The 14,662-nt window shown below is 35.6% G+C and overlaps 2 protein-coding genes across 3 annotated transcripts; both read left to right on the top strand.

Annotated features, from left to right (window-relative positions):
* The first annotated feature begins 643 nt into the window (after positions 1 to 643).
* LOC112039218 (E3 ubiquitin-protein ligase At4g11680) lies at positions 644 to 3,626 on the top strand. Its single transcript, XM_024072061.2, is given in 7 exon segments — positions 644 to 1,531; positions 1,534 to 1,604; positions 1,606 to 1,951; positions 1,954 to 1,966; positions 2,537 to 2,559; positions 2,562 to 2,917; positions 3,131 to 3,626. Coding segments are annotated over 7 exon segments (1,020 nt in total). The 5' UTR covers positions 644 to 1,467; the 3' UTR covers positions 3,278 to 3,626.
* A 5,525-nt stretch (positions 3,627 to 9,151) lies between these two features.
* Positions 9,152 to 14,109, top strand: LOC111999815 (farnesyl pyrophosphate synthase). Of its 2 annotated transcripts, XM_024031931.2 has the most exons (12): positions 9,152 to 9,371; positions 11,188 to 11,212; positions 11,310 to 11,425; positions 11,556 to 11,642; positions 11,729 to 11,845; positions 11,937 to 12,025; positions 12,129 to 12,180; positions 12,700 to 12,795; positions 13,031 to 13,075; positions 13,220 to 13,309; positions 13,399 to 13,470; positions 13,684 to 14,109. In XM_024031931.2, exons 1-12 carry the CDS (start codon positions 9,261 to 9,263, stop codon positions 13,810 to 13,812), a joined length of 1,029 nt encoding a protein of 342 aa, XP_023887699.1. In that variant the 5' UTR covers positions 9,152 to 9,260; the 3' UTR covers positions 13,813 to 14,109. The 2 variants fall into 2 exon arrangements, with proteins under 2 accessions (XP_023887699.1, XP_065624728.1); XM_065768656.1 differs by lacking the exon at positions 11,188 to 11,212 and having other exon boundaries at positions 9,228 to 9,371.
* Positions 14,110 to 14,662: the final 553 nt, after the last annotated feature.

The following is a 14,662-nucleotide window of genomic DNA, read 5'->3' as shown; positions in this document are numbered from 1 at the left end:
CTGATAAGATTTATTGTTTTAGCCACTAGATATGTGTGCCTTATATAATAATTCAAGTGGTTTCAAATGCTTCAATCATGCTATATGCATACAGGACTATTATAAAGACCCATCACCCATGTATTTAATAGTCATGTCCTTGATTTCTCCTAGGACAATGTTTCTACCCTACGCCAAGCTTCCCAACTACAAGAATGGTGTGGCCAAGTGAAGTATGTAACACAGATGGGGGCCATGCTTCTTCCAACAATACATAATACAATGACACAAATTGGATTAGGTAGCCAACCACTCACCATAAAATCTCAAAGGCACAGTAACCCGCCATAATTCAAATCTATTTATTTATTTAGTTTCTATTACATAAACAAAAATTTATATTTATATATATATATATATATTTTTTTTTTGAGAAACACAAAAATTAATATTTAATAAACGTATTTATCAAATAATCTCTTTAAGTCTTATCCAATTAAAGTTCAATATGATGTAAAATTAACCAGGTTTTAATAAAATATATCTTTGCTTTTATTTTAATTTTCTATTTTGGAGAGAGAGAGGGAGAGACACATTTCACATTTGGTGTTGAAGAAGCTTAGAAGCAGCTGCTCTCTCAGCTTTGCTTACTTAATAAACAATAGCTAGAGGAAAGTTAGGCCAACCGTTAGCTTCCCTCCAAACCCTCTGATTCCCTTGGAATCAAAGCAAAGTTTGAGCAGTTGATTCTTGGTCACCATCTGAGACACCAAAACTTCACCTTCCTGACATATTCTTCACACCTATCTTGTGCTAATCCTCTTGAGTCTTGCCCAATTCTTCTATATTACATGTGAATTCCTAAGGATTTCATTCATATTGAAGGTCCATCCATACATACCAAATAGAGCTTCTGACCTCTACTGCATGTTATAGTGCTTGCCAAAGTTTCTAGCTTGAGTTGGTGTCAAAATTCATGGTGGCATGGTGCAGACCCAATTGAGTTCTTCTACTAAGGGAATATATTTAATAGCACACACCCATAATTGGTGCTTGAATATTGAGGTTGATGTGGGCTTTGTGATTAGGTTTCAAATCTGAAAGAGATCCTTGCTGCAGCTAACAAGTTCTTGCTGAAGTTTTGAGTCCTCAAAGATACAAGCTTTTCAAACCAATTCTCAAGGGCTGCCAACCCGGCGGTATTTTTTCATGTTACCTCACTCAACTCTCATGAATAGTGGACATGTGAAATACAAGCTTTTAACCAATACCAACTGCTGAGACACTTTTTTCATGACTCTCAATACAATCTTTATGATTTTAAGTCTCTCTTCTGCTGCTATTCCATTTTCAGTTAAAACCACATAAAATTTCTCTTTATCCAGAAATCCAAATTGTTTGTGATCATAGAGTGGACAAAGGGTATTATTAGTCTATCATTTGAAAAGTTTGAAGCTTGATCCTAGTCCTATAAAATAATTCCAAAGTATGAATACCCGGTACTTTTTCCCACCAGAATCCTTGTGTAATTCAGGCAGTGCAGTTTCATTTTCAAATCCTCCCCTGGAGAAGGTCGTTTGGTTGTTGGCCCTCGACATAGGCCTTCTCGTGCTCCTCCTCCTCATCCTCTTGGTTAGGATGGCAGTAAGGATCTCTAGAGCAAGGTGGTTCTCGTTCTTAAGAAGAGTGTTCCACTACCAAAATGGATCAAGATCTGATCTTGGCAATAACCCTTTCAATTCTAGCACTTGGATGTTGCTGGAGTTTATAGCTTTAATTATTCAGATAAGCATCACATCATTCACTCTGGCTGTTTCTAAGACGGAGAAGCCTGTTTGGCCTATGAGAATATGGATTGTTGGTTATGATATTGGTTGTGTCCTTAGTCTGCTGCTGCTCTATGGGCGCTACAGGCATCTTCATCTGTCTCAAGGAGATGGTTTCAGCCTTTCTGATATGGAACAGCAGAGGGGCAGGAAGAATCCAGGTATCTATGCTGCTTTACCCTTCAATCCTATGAATTATATGTTGTCCTGACAATCATTAGTACTTTCCATTAGCTGTACTAATAGACAATAGTGACTGCAGAACTTTTAGGAACTATTATGAATTTGGGACCTAGTTATGAAAATAACAAGTAAATTTGTGAAACAATCATGACTAGAAACTATGTGAAAATTTTACTTTGAGTTGGAACAAAAGCACATTAGAAATTAAAAAAAATCATATTTTCCCTTGGTAGAATTATTTAGGAATTCTGCAAACAACTTGCTAGTTATGCATCTTATATATTTGGCTAAATGCTAAATTCTGCAAATATAACCAAGAAGAAGGTTCTCATGATTATTGATTCATGAGAAAGTCAACTATGTTTAGTAACTTACAAAACCTCATACTTTTAATTGTGATGGCAGCATTAAACAAATGATTTGACAATAAAAAGGAAGATTGCTTTCAATTACACACAAACAGGTTTTATAAACTTAATGGAAATGGTGCAGAAAGTTTTTTAGTTCAGTTCTTTACAAGCCTCTTTATTGATGTATGGTGGATACAGGATCTCACATTTGATGAACAAATGCCGACTTCACTTGAGCTGTTCTTTGCAATATGGTTTGTGATGGGTAATGTTTGGGTTTTTGACTCACGCTTTGGATCCTTCACTCGAGCCCCAAAACTTCATGTACTCTGTATCTCCCTGCTAGCTTGGAATGCTATCTGCTACTCCTTTCCTTTCCTACTGTTTTTGCTGCTATGCTGTTGTGTGCCACTAATTAGCAACTTCGTCGGATACAACATGAACATGGGGTCAACTGAAAAAGGCGCATCTGATGATCAAATCTCCCAGCTTCCTAGTTGGAGATACAAAGAAGTTGACAGTAATTTAGAGCTTGGCAATGATACTGACTGCAATTCAGAACTTTCAAATGAAGATCCAGTAAGTCGCATTTGAACTTACAGAAATTTAATCTAGATACTAATAGAGAATAAGAGGTTTTTTAATTGGCCTTTCAGAGATGAATCTTTATAAAAACTCAAATCCTGTCTTTGCAAGCATAACTTAATTAGTAGATACTAAGTCAAAAAGATGTTATCCTATTGAAGTTCATTAAAGGCTATGATTCCCCTCCCCTTTGTGTGTGATTGGCAGGAATGCTGTATTTGCCTAGCTAAATACAAAGACAAGGAAGAATTGAGGCAGTTGCCATGCACTCATGTTTTTCATCTCAAGTGTGTGGATCACTGGCTCCGAATTACGTCTTGCTGTCCTCTTTGTAAACAAAAACTACAGAGATAGAAAGCAAGTAATCACATAGAAGCTGAAGTTTTTATTGGTCTTTCATTTCATTTTCATTTTCATTTTAATTTTTTTTCTTTCAAATTTCTCACTATGGGGTGAAATATATGTATTTACATGGTTACTTGAGTGAGTATTGCTGTACATTGGAGGTCACCAGTAACCATAAATATACTGAAGTCTACTCTCTCTTTGAGGATATAGCGCGTGATGAGCTTGGACTCCTTGCTTCCTAAATGTTGCAGTCTATTAGCCCACCAGGATATACACACTTGTATATGATTTTTTGGATTGTCAATAATATGTGGAGCACATGTACTACATAATGAATCAATACTCAATATATATTTATACAATTTGTGATCTTTCAGTCATGTTTGTCGCTTTGTGCATAATTAAATACACTATCTGTCAATTTTGTGAAACACAGTAAATGATAGCCACCCAAACCTAACCCTGTTTCAAAAGAGATCATTTTTTTTTTTAATATATAAATATGATAGGAATTGAAACATATGACGACATTTCATGATTGTTGTTTTTTATTAGAAGTCAAGATACCCATAGATTTTGTTTTGGTGTAGACAAAATTCGAACCCCAAGTCTTATTCGACAATAATAAATTTTACCGGTTCAACCAAATTAACCACATTAATCATATTATTCAGAAAAGCAACTTAGACAGTAATATATGAATTCAAAGCAGGAATGAATATTTCATTAAAGATAGTGATGTGCTCTGACCCAATTGTCATTTCAACATTTGTTAATATTACCTATAAAATCTAACCCAGAAGAGACCAAAGTCAAAGTGTGTTGGACTAGGATTTTAATATTTACATGACAAGCGGACTTCACTCTTACCGCTTTGTCTAGAAATCACTTCATTCTTTTCACTTGGAAGCTGGTCAAATTCACATACATTGCATGCTCTAAAAAAGCTAAACAATTGTTAGTACGAATGATTGAGGAGAAAAAAGTGGTTGTTAGGTAGATTTTGTTAGCACCTGCTGCCTGAAGCTCGACATGCACTCAATTCTATATCAACATGGTCTTGGTGCATTGTGTTAAAGACAATTGCATTTTCAACACATTTGACTTCTTTAAGCAGCCACCTTTTAGGTCATGTTTCATATTCATCTCACCAACCCATGTTTTGTAGTAGTAGTTGTTGTACCAGTATTGTGATGGTAATAATAATAGCAATCAGCAATGGTTGAAAATCTAGATATGAATGTGGGCCAGACAGGTTGTCTTGGGGAAGGCTGCGTTCGACTCATCACTTGTAAATGGAGCCCATGCCAGTAGTAGTTACAAAAGTGGGTGCTTGATATAACCTTGTGCTGAGATCCAAAATATTACAGGTATTGAAATTCAAAACTAATGAGCCCTCCAAGACAAGAAATGCCCAATTTGTGAGCCAAGGCCCATTTAAAATGAGTAAAAGGAAGCTCAAGCTCATAAATGGTTAAGTCTTGGACCTTAGAGAAGGAAGAAAAAGCAGAGGAAGCTTAGTCCAGCTTTTGTGAGCAGAGTTCTCAAGAAGCTCAGAATGAGACTGGACCAGGATACCTTGGAGCTGCTAGAACCAAGGAGGGGATCCTCGGGAAGTGCAAAAAAAATCAACTGGGAATTGGATAGCTTAGGGAAGCATGCTCATGGACACAAGGAACGAAGAAAGGCATGTCCTATCAGCCGCCTACAACTCAGAAGAAAAGACTTTGATAATAGATGATGACTTAGGAACCAGCACCTGATGAAGGGAAGTTTGGTATCTTGGGAAGAGCAGGAAGGTGAACCATGAACGAAGGTGGCTAGGGATCTTTTAGCCTAACAGGTAGGAATCTGCCTATTTGAAGAAAAAAGACAAAGGGTGAGGTAGCCAAAAAGGGGTTCTGTAAAAGTCTCTCTAGAAGCCTTGGAAAAAGGAATTAAAAGTCAGCCCCAGGACCCCCCAAAAGAGGAAGGTTAGTTGAGGACTTTTTGGGGAGAAACCTCAAAAGAAGAATATAGTGAAAAAATAAGGAAATGACTAGCAATTAATGTTGCTGACACAACATTGGTTTTGGTACCCATGGCAGTAAATGGAGGGAATCAATGGCACACCAAAAAACCATAGGAAGGTACTATAAAAGGAGGGTTAAGCCATCAACAAAACTCATTTAGCAACAATTAATCAAAGCAAAAGAAGCATTAGAGAGAGTCACTAAACCTCAGAAAAATAGAGAAAAGAGAGAAACACTGTGAGAGATTCTATGATAAGTGCTTGAGGATACACTTAGATTCAAGGAGATTCAAACCTCACAAGTCTTGGAAGCTTACATAGAGCTATCTAAGTCTGTGACTTTTGAACATATTTGAATCTCGTGACATATCCTAGTGAGAAATAGGTCCAATGTACTAAAAATTCAATATAATGAATATATCACTCTATTTTTTGAGGATCCCAAACGTCCTCATTTGCAAATTTTAAATAATTATTTACTGTTCCTCAGCCACTTATTTTACAATATGTATATGTTTGTATGCATGAATGTGTATGTGTTGTAGGGTCCACATTTTGTGCACATATTGGTTCCTAATCAGCCTAATATGCTATGGTGAACCAAGTCCAGTATACCAAAAAACAAATATAAAACTTTTTTGGATGCCTATTATCACTTGGGCCTGAGTATTGACCAAAACAGGAACCCACACCTTGTTAAGCCCAAACTTATTGCTTTAGTTTTTTTTTTTTTTTTTGGGGGTTTAAGATTAGAAGGCCCAACATATGTATTAGGTGTTGCTTAGACCCAAAAAAAAAAAAAAAAATGCTTTTACTCTTTTACAGCTCAAGAGAACCTGCACACCTTATGGACAAAGCACTCAATCTATCCTACTACTTAAGTTTAGGTTCCTTTTATTCTTAAAAAAAAAAAAAGTTCAGGTTCCTTTCTTTTCTATTTCTTCTAACAAGAACTGACGGGACTGACGAACTCATTTACTGAAGACGACGACCATGATACTGACGAAGATATCCTTGGACGAGCAAATTAATACCCACACCATTGACAAAGGCAGGAAGGCCATTCAATGCAGCACAATCACACCCAGAACGGTTACAAGGCCAACTGTATGAACCGTTGGAGCACATTAAAGCCACATTACATAGCACCAAACGTTACCAAGAGGAGCATTAAGACCTCTATAACTACCCCAACGATTAGAAGCTATGAAAGCATATATAAAGCCCACACATTGCCAAGTACAAGGTAGAGACACACACAGACACTAAGAGATCTCTTTCATTCTGTTCAATTACATTGTTTATTCCCAAGAGAGTTTCTTATATTGACTTTGGCATCGGAGGCATTGTGGCAGGCACCACACCAGTGACCACCTTTGAGAGTATGTTCATACAGGCTGAGAATTGCTTCCATCTGACCAACTCGACTGACAAACTTACGCTTCATTAGTTTGGCGCCGTCTGTGGGGACGTGACGTTTTCATTTTCATATTCGAAAACACTGCTTCCATCAACTTCAGTATTCAGATGGAGTCCAATCAAGATTCTGCAGACTTGGCTCAGCAAGTCCAAGCTCTTACGGCCGCCGTTGAAGAACTTACTAGGCAAAATTAGGAAATGAAGCTACGGCTTCAACAGGAGGAGAATCGATCCAAAAACAACGTAGAGGACGAGGGAAATAGCCATAGAAGGAGTGACCATCGAAGACCCATTACTCCGACAGAACAGAATTCAGAACTTCTTCAAGAGATGAGGAAAGAGATGGACAAGTTGAGAAATGCCATCAGAGAGAAGATAGACCAAAGCGTGGGCAGAATGGTGAGGGCAACATACTCGTCTTTCACAGCAGCGGTCTTGGGATGCCCAGTACCTTCGAAGTTTCGGCTGCCACAACTTGAGCCGTTTGACGAGCTCAAGGATCCCCAGGACCACCTCAACACCTTCAAGACGACACTGGGCCTTCAACAGCCCCCTGACGAGATAATGTGTCGTTCTTTCCCCACCACTTTCAAAGGAGCAGCGAGGGAATGGTTCACCAAGTTGCCAACATCGTCCATCGATAACTTCGAACAGCTGAGCAGCTCCTTTTTATGTCATTTCATTGGAGGACAACATCCTAAGAGGCCGACGGATGTAAGTTACTGACGATAACAAGATCCCTAAATGGGTGTAAGTCACAAATGACTAAGTTACAAGATTCTGCCTCGACGTATGTAAGTTACTGACGATGACAAGATCCCTAGAAGGGTGTAAGTCACAAAAGCCAAAAATGGCTAAGTAACAAGATTNAAAAAAAAAAAAAAAAAAAAAAAAAATCGGGTTCCTTTCTTTTTTGTTTCTTCTAACAAGAACATTTTTTTTTTTTTTTTGGGATGAATGAAACAAAAAAATTTTACATTCCTTGTGTGGATAGTATAGTATATAAGGTTAGTATATTATATTTAATGGTTCAGGTTTAGTAGTTTTCGACATAATCTAACTTTAATAGTAAGGATTTTGGAGTTTTTAATGGTTTGATATGGTTTTAGTTCAAATTTTTAAATTTGCTAAGTTTTGGAAATCTTTTAGTTTTTTTTTTTTTTTTTTCATGTAAAAAAGAAACAACTTTGGCACCTGACCCAACTATGTTTTAAATTACTAAAATACCCTATTTATTAATTTTATTTAAAAAAATACCACAGTTTCTAAAACACAAGTAAATGCATCTCTCTTTCTATTCTAAAATGTGGATTAAATGTAGTGTAAAGTGCTTAAGATGCTTAAATTTAAATAAATAAAAATTTTGATATTCAATTCCAAGTTAACTCCACTTTATCTAACTCAACTTACCCAACTCACGATTAAAAATAGGGAGGAGACAAATAATATCTTCAATATTCAATTTTATTTTAACTTGACTTAACCTCTCTTATGGTTAGATAGAAGAGAGGAAGGTAGGATTTGAAGGCCGTACATCAAACACCATAGAGGCGTTGATACTATTCAACTTTCACTCAAATCTTCCATACAACTATGGTTTGTAAGTTACATGTGTCAATTCTATTTTCTGCTCATAAGACACTCTCAAAACTCTATTATGAACTAATAATGTAGTGGATTGAATTTGGGAATTCTAGGTTTACACCATGTCTTAGACTAATAGGCTCACCACCTGGATACTCCTAGAGAGGTCACATAACCATCTTTATGTGAGAGAAATTTGTAATATACCTCATACTTATAATAAATTCATAACTTTTTGATGTTTGATCTTTTTTTTTTTTTCCAAAACTTATTTGACTCATCTATAGTTTTCTATAACTTTATTTTACCTCGATACAATCATACTTTCCTACAACTTATTTTTTAAGATTACATCAAAAAATATATTTCAAGTAAAAACACAAAAACTCTAATAATATTACAAACTTCAATTTTTATTTATTTTAAAAATATTTTAAATTAACTGACTGCTCTATAATAATGGATTTTTCTTATCAAATTCATGATGGTAAAAAACACGGCTTCATTTGTGCACGACTTCAGCCCCAACACCCACACAATAGTAAACGTTACACTGATCACAATATATATATATATATATATATATATATTTTATGGGACACTGATCACAATATTACACTGATCACAATATATATATATATATATATATATATATTTTATGGGACACTGATCACAATTTTTTTTTTGAGAAGGACACTGATCACAATTTGACAATTCAAATTCAAACAGTTGAGAAAAAATTATGTGTAATTTATTCTGTACGTAACAATGTACCATCATGAAATTAAGGTAATCCCAGACGAGTTCCGTGTGAACAAATTTAGATACTGTTGTAAACTCAGTAATAACAAAAACAACAACGCGTCTCGACCAAACGTGACACGACCCTTCTGTTTTTAACAAACACAAACACACAAAATCTCTCTCAGTTGCTCACTCTCTCTTTACCTGTTTGTGAAACAGAAGAAAGCAACAATGAGCGATATAAGGTCGAAATTCTTGGAGGTATACTCTGTGTTGAAGTCAGAGCTCCTCAATGACCCGGCTTTCGAATTCAGTCACGATTCTCGTCAATGGGTCGAGCGGGTAATTTTCCAATTCTCTTTCTGTTTTTCTGTCTCTCACACATATACATCTGCATGTGTATGTGCTATATTTGTATATATGTATGTATGTATAAATGGGTGTTTCGTTATCTGTGATTGAGAATTTGGTTTGAGGCTAATTGGGTTTCGGGCAATATGGTGTATTTTGTTCGGTTTGTTTGTAAGTTTGAGCTTTTGGGTTTTAAGAAAAAAGCTTCATTTTTTTTTTCATTTACAGTAAAAAAAGTTAGATTTTTGTTACTTCTTTTCTTTGTCAGTTTGCTGAACCAAGGTGATGGTTGTAGAAATTGGTGAGATTTTTTTTTCTTCATTGTCTATATGATTGGTAATAGAGAGTATGATTTCGGATAGAATAATATGGTGGAAAAGAATACATGTGACCGACCCTGATCAGTTTGTTGAGATCTTTAGCCGACCCCAAGCTTTTGGGACTGAAGCTTGGTTGTTGTTGTCTATGTGATTGAGTGCTTTGGTTTCAGGCTATTGTGTTTCAGCTGTGGTGTTGTTTTGCTGTTTTGTTTGAATTTGAGCATTTAGGATGAGAATTTTGTGGTCTCTTCTGTGTGATTTTGATCCCTTTTGGGATAAAGCTTAGTTTCTTTCATGAACAGAAAAGGTTCAATTTTTGTTACTACTTTTGCAGGTATTTATTATTTCATTTGTCCATTTAGTCACTGAGTTGATGGATATAGAAGTGGGTGCTGGTTTCTGGTTGTCCTTAGATTTTGAAATTTTTGTGAAAAGAAATTAGAAGTCTAGTGAATATAATATGTTGTCAAAGAATTTGTCTGAAGAATCTAGGAGAATATTAGTTTTTTACTAAGTTAGATGAGATTTTTTCTGCTGAGTTTGTAAAATATAGGAATATTTTGGGTTGTCCCATGTGGGCTGAGAACTTGGTGTTCCTGTCAAAGTCAGACATCATTGTTTTGGACAATGGAAATTGCTGTTTTTGAGTTTCAAATTCATTTTTTTAAGACCATATTTATCTTATTGTGAAAATTAATGGTCTAAGAAGAAAAGAAAGGACTGTGGTATGTGGAACTACTTTGATGAGAAGTTTGATTTATCAAGCATGATACCAAAAATGAGCCATGGATGAGCAACCAATAATTAGCAGGTTAAGATGAGATGAAGTTGCAAGATTCAAAGACCATAAAGCTCTTTTTTTCTTCTTCTTGGGGATAAATTAATGGAACTGCATTTAAGTGAAAAATATTTGAGTATTGCACATGTATTACTCCCCTGTTCTGGACAAAAATATTCATACCAAATATGGGTGAATACAGAAGGTTTTCTGACTGCATTGAGACCTGGTATGACATGCTGTTCCTTCCTGCAAGGTTTTTTTTCAAGCTCCGAAAATGATAATCGTAACTTCAATAATTTCTGAACAGTATGGTCTTGGTGTAGTCTATTATAGTTGTGTGGATGCACAAATTATCTTTCCTGTTTTGTTTTTGGGCACGTCGAAGTGCAGCCATCATAGAAGCTGTACACGAAGACAAAGCCCGTACAACATGTGTGTGAGGATGTGTTTTTGCTGTGAATGCATGCATGCACATGTATGCCTATGCATTTTATTTTAATATACTTAAAACTTGGGCTTAGATTGTGTTGCTTACTCATGTTCCTGTGGGCTTGCGCATATCTGCTTATCTGTTCCAATGTATTATGTAATGACACAGGCTTCTACTGAAATGTGTTCTTTAGCTGTTTACCAGTTCCTTCCCGCCCTTTAAAATATAAGTAGATTTTTACTATTCCTGATTGTCTGTTTGCCCCCATTCTTACAGATGCTGGACTACAATGTACCAGGAGGTGTGTGTAGAAATGTGATATATAATCAATTGTCTACTTTGTTTAATTTAACTCTTTGTGCTAAAGCTTTTTCCCTCTTGGATTGGATTGTTGGCAGGAAAGCTGAACCGAGGACTATCTGTCATTGACAGCTACAAGTTACTGAAAGAAGGAAAGGAACTAACAAATGATGAGGTTTTTCTCGCATGCACACTTGGTTGGTGCATTGAATGGGTATGGCTACAGAATACTTCTTTTCTCTTTTGGCTGATCCTGATTTTATCACTCATGATAATTACTACAACAGTTGTTTCACTTTTGTTGCATCAAAATTTTTATCCCATCTTAACAATGAGTCTTGCAGCTTCAAGCATATTTTCTTGTTCTTGATGACATCATGGACAATTCTGTTACACGCCGTGGTCAACCTTGCTGGTTCAGGCAACCTAAGGTGCTTTAGTGAAAGTGAAAACTTTCCTTCTTACTATGAAAAGCATGTTGATCTTTTTTTCTGACTTCTGTAAATACTAATCCTAGGTCGGTATGATTGCTGTAAATGATGGCTTAATTCTTCGTAACCACATCCCAAGAATTCTCAAAAAGCACTTTAGAGAAAAGCCCTATTATGTGGATCTGCTGGATTTATTTAATGAGGTAGGATTATCTTTGCATATATTGTAAAGCAGGACCAGTGATTTTTCTTTCTAACCAAGGGCCCATCATGCTATTATTCATCTGTATTCAGGTGGAATTCCAAACAACATCAGGACAAATGATAGATTTAATTACCACACTTGTAGGAGAGAAGGATCTATCCAAGTACTCATTGACTTTGTATGTCAAAATTTGAGATGGCTGTGATTTCGATATGATTTAACTTTGAATCATGTGTTGCTTTTGTATTTTTGACATATCAAATATTTGTCTTGTAATGCAGGCACCGCCGCATTGTGCAGTACAAAACAGCTTATTATTCATTCTTCCTTCCAGTGAGTAATTTTCTCATTTTTATGTTGACGCCTGTTGTTGTTTATCTGAATGCTATTTTGTCTTTATTGTTAAACTCATTCAGAGAGGGTTTTCATTAAAATCCATTTAAAAAGGTTCTTTACTGATTTTCTTCAGAGTAAATCTGAAAATCTGTCAAATTGTTTTCCTTTGAACTTGCTGAGTTATGGTTAAAGTTTATTTCAACATGAATGTCATCACTTATGGAGCTTTTGGATGTTGATGCTCATATTTTCTAACAGTTGGTTATGGTCCACTGAAGAAGTGATGTTGGTAGTGCCCCTCCCCTTGGGAGTATTTTGAGTCCCAATAAATAGTTTGACTCAATAGTTTATATGAATATTGCTTAGTTTATTGATTTATGTTATTAAAGGATAAAACCATACAGCCCTTTTATAATTTTAGTATTTGCTCTTCTGTCTAAGAAATTCCTGATTTATCTCCACATTTAGTGAATCTGCTTAGATGTTTCATCCTTTATGATCACTTTGCATATACAGGTTGCTTGTGCATTGCTTATAGCAGGTGAAATTCTTGAAAATCATATTATTGTGAAGGACATTCTTGTCGAAATGGGGACATATTTTCAAGTACAGGTAATTGTCTATTGCACATGAAAATCCTTAATATCATTTGATAACCGAAAAATAGCATAAAGATAATAGTATTTGTCAGAAGCATTACAGAGATGCTGTTCCAAACTCTTAACTATTATAGCCAATGATTTCTTTCTTTTCATATCTTGTCAGTAATCTAACATCTGATGTATTTTTGTGATAATTTGTTGGAGGTTCTCTGGCAGTGTTGATGATATTTAAACTTGTTATGTAGGACGATTATCTGGATTGTTTTGGTGATCCTGAAGTGATTGGAAAGGTATGTTATAGTCTATTCTTGTATGACTCCTGATATGTTATAGTCTATTCTTGTATGACTCCTGATAATGCAATTTTCTTGAATATTCACCTATCTGTTTAAGAAAGTATTAGAGACCTGACTGGTGGTCCTTTGAACTATTAGGTTGGAACGGATATTGAAGATTTTAAGTGCTCTTGGTTGGTTGTGAAAGCACTAGAACGTTGTAATGAGGAACAGAAGAAACTATTATATGTAAGTCAACTGCATCATCCAACTTAAACTGTATGATATTTTTGGGATTATATTTACTGGACTTATGTATGGTTTTTTTTTGTTACCAGGAGAACTATGGGAAAGCAGATCAGGCACGTGTGGAAAAAGTAAAAGAGCTATATAAAGTTCTTGATCTTCAGGTTTCTCTCCCTGCCTTTTCTTAATTCCTTAAATCTTTCTGAATCATTTTTAAATTAATAAAAAAAGAGAGAAGAAAAGGGAGGTCTGTTTCTGAATAATAAAACCCTCAAATGAAAGAAGAGGAAATTTTCGATTCCCTGATAACACATCGGAAAATATTTTGAAAGAGCCAGTCTTTTCTCATTCATGTTTTACGTGAGGTTATCTTGTAGGGTGTCTTTGTGGAGTATGAGAAAGAGACTTATCAGAGGCTTCTAAATTCCATTGAAACTCATCCAAGTAAAGCAGTGCAAGCAGTGTTGAAATCATTCTTGTCAAAGATTTACAAGAGGCAGAAATAGAAACTGAGAAGGTTCTACAGAGTTGATATCCTGTTCTCAGTTCTCACCATTAGCATTTGCTCTCTCCCTTTGGAGGAGAAGTGTTTGTATCTACCATCCGTTTGGTAACGTTGTTCTCTCAGTTCTGTTTTGACTTCTAAAATCCTCTTTCTTTCTCTCATAGTGGAAAATCAATTGCTAATGGGTAGGAGTAGGAATCTCTAAACTCAGGAAGTTGTACAAGGATCTAAATAAAAAATGCTATTAACAGTGTAGCTAAATTGTTATCAGTTTAACTTGTGGATTGTCTTTCTTATATACTAGGTTCTAAATAAATAGTTCAATTTCAAGTTCAAGCACTAGTTACTCGCTAGCCTTTGGGACTATATATACGATCTGTATTCATCTGTCTTTGCTTGTCGCATCAGGTGAGACAAACTAGCCTGATGCTAAAAATTTAGCTAAAACACACAAAAACTTATACGTCATACTCAATAAACTAAAAAAAGAAATTAACTTTGTACAGTACCAAGCCACATCTAACAGAAAAACCGCTTGCAGGCCTAAAACGTCAATATAGGAATTAAAAACGCCACTATAGCGCCCCATCACACTTACAAAATTATTTTTGCAGGAAACGCCGTTATAGGCTTTAAAATGTCACTATATGACTTAAAAACGTCACTATAGAAACTCGAGTTTCTAAAACTGGAAATCTCTTTGGCATTTTCAACAACTATACAGTTGCAAAGTGAGTCTTTGAGATTCGAGTTTTAATATGGATCTCAAGATGCTACTTTCTATTATTCTTTCAAACGTTGCCTAACTTATTATATACTTGCCCATTACACGTTTAGTCTGCCATTCCCTT

Source organism: Quercus suber, unplaced genomic scaffold (assembly GCF_002906115.3).
Source record: "Quercus suber isolate HL8 unplaced genomic scaffold, Cork oak 2.0 scaffold_27, whole genome shotgun sequence".
In the NCBI taxonomy this organism is placed as follows: Eukaryota; Viridiplantae; Streptophyta; class Magnoliopsida; order Fagales; family Fagaceae; genus Quercus; species Quercus suber.
Note: the sequence above shows the minus strand (reverse complement) of the source record. Positions and strands in the feature narration are given on the sequence as shown.

Bases quoted from the DNA above. Each gene is read 5' to 3' on its own strand.
- LOC111999815 (XM_024031931.2), top strand. From the start codon at position 9,261: ATGAGCGATATAAGGTCGAAATTCTTGGAGGTATACTCTGTGTTGAAG. The intron at 11,643-11,728 runs GTGCTTTAGTGA...TACTAATCCTAG, and splicing joins GCTGGTTCAGGCAACCTAAG to GTCGGTATGATTGCTGTAAA. The intron at 12,181-12,699 runs GTGAGTAATTTT...TTGCATATACAG, and splicing joins ATTATTCATTCTTCCTTCCA to GTTGCTTGTGCATTGCTTAT.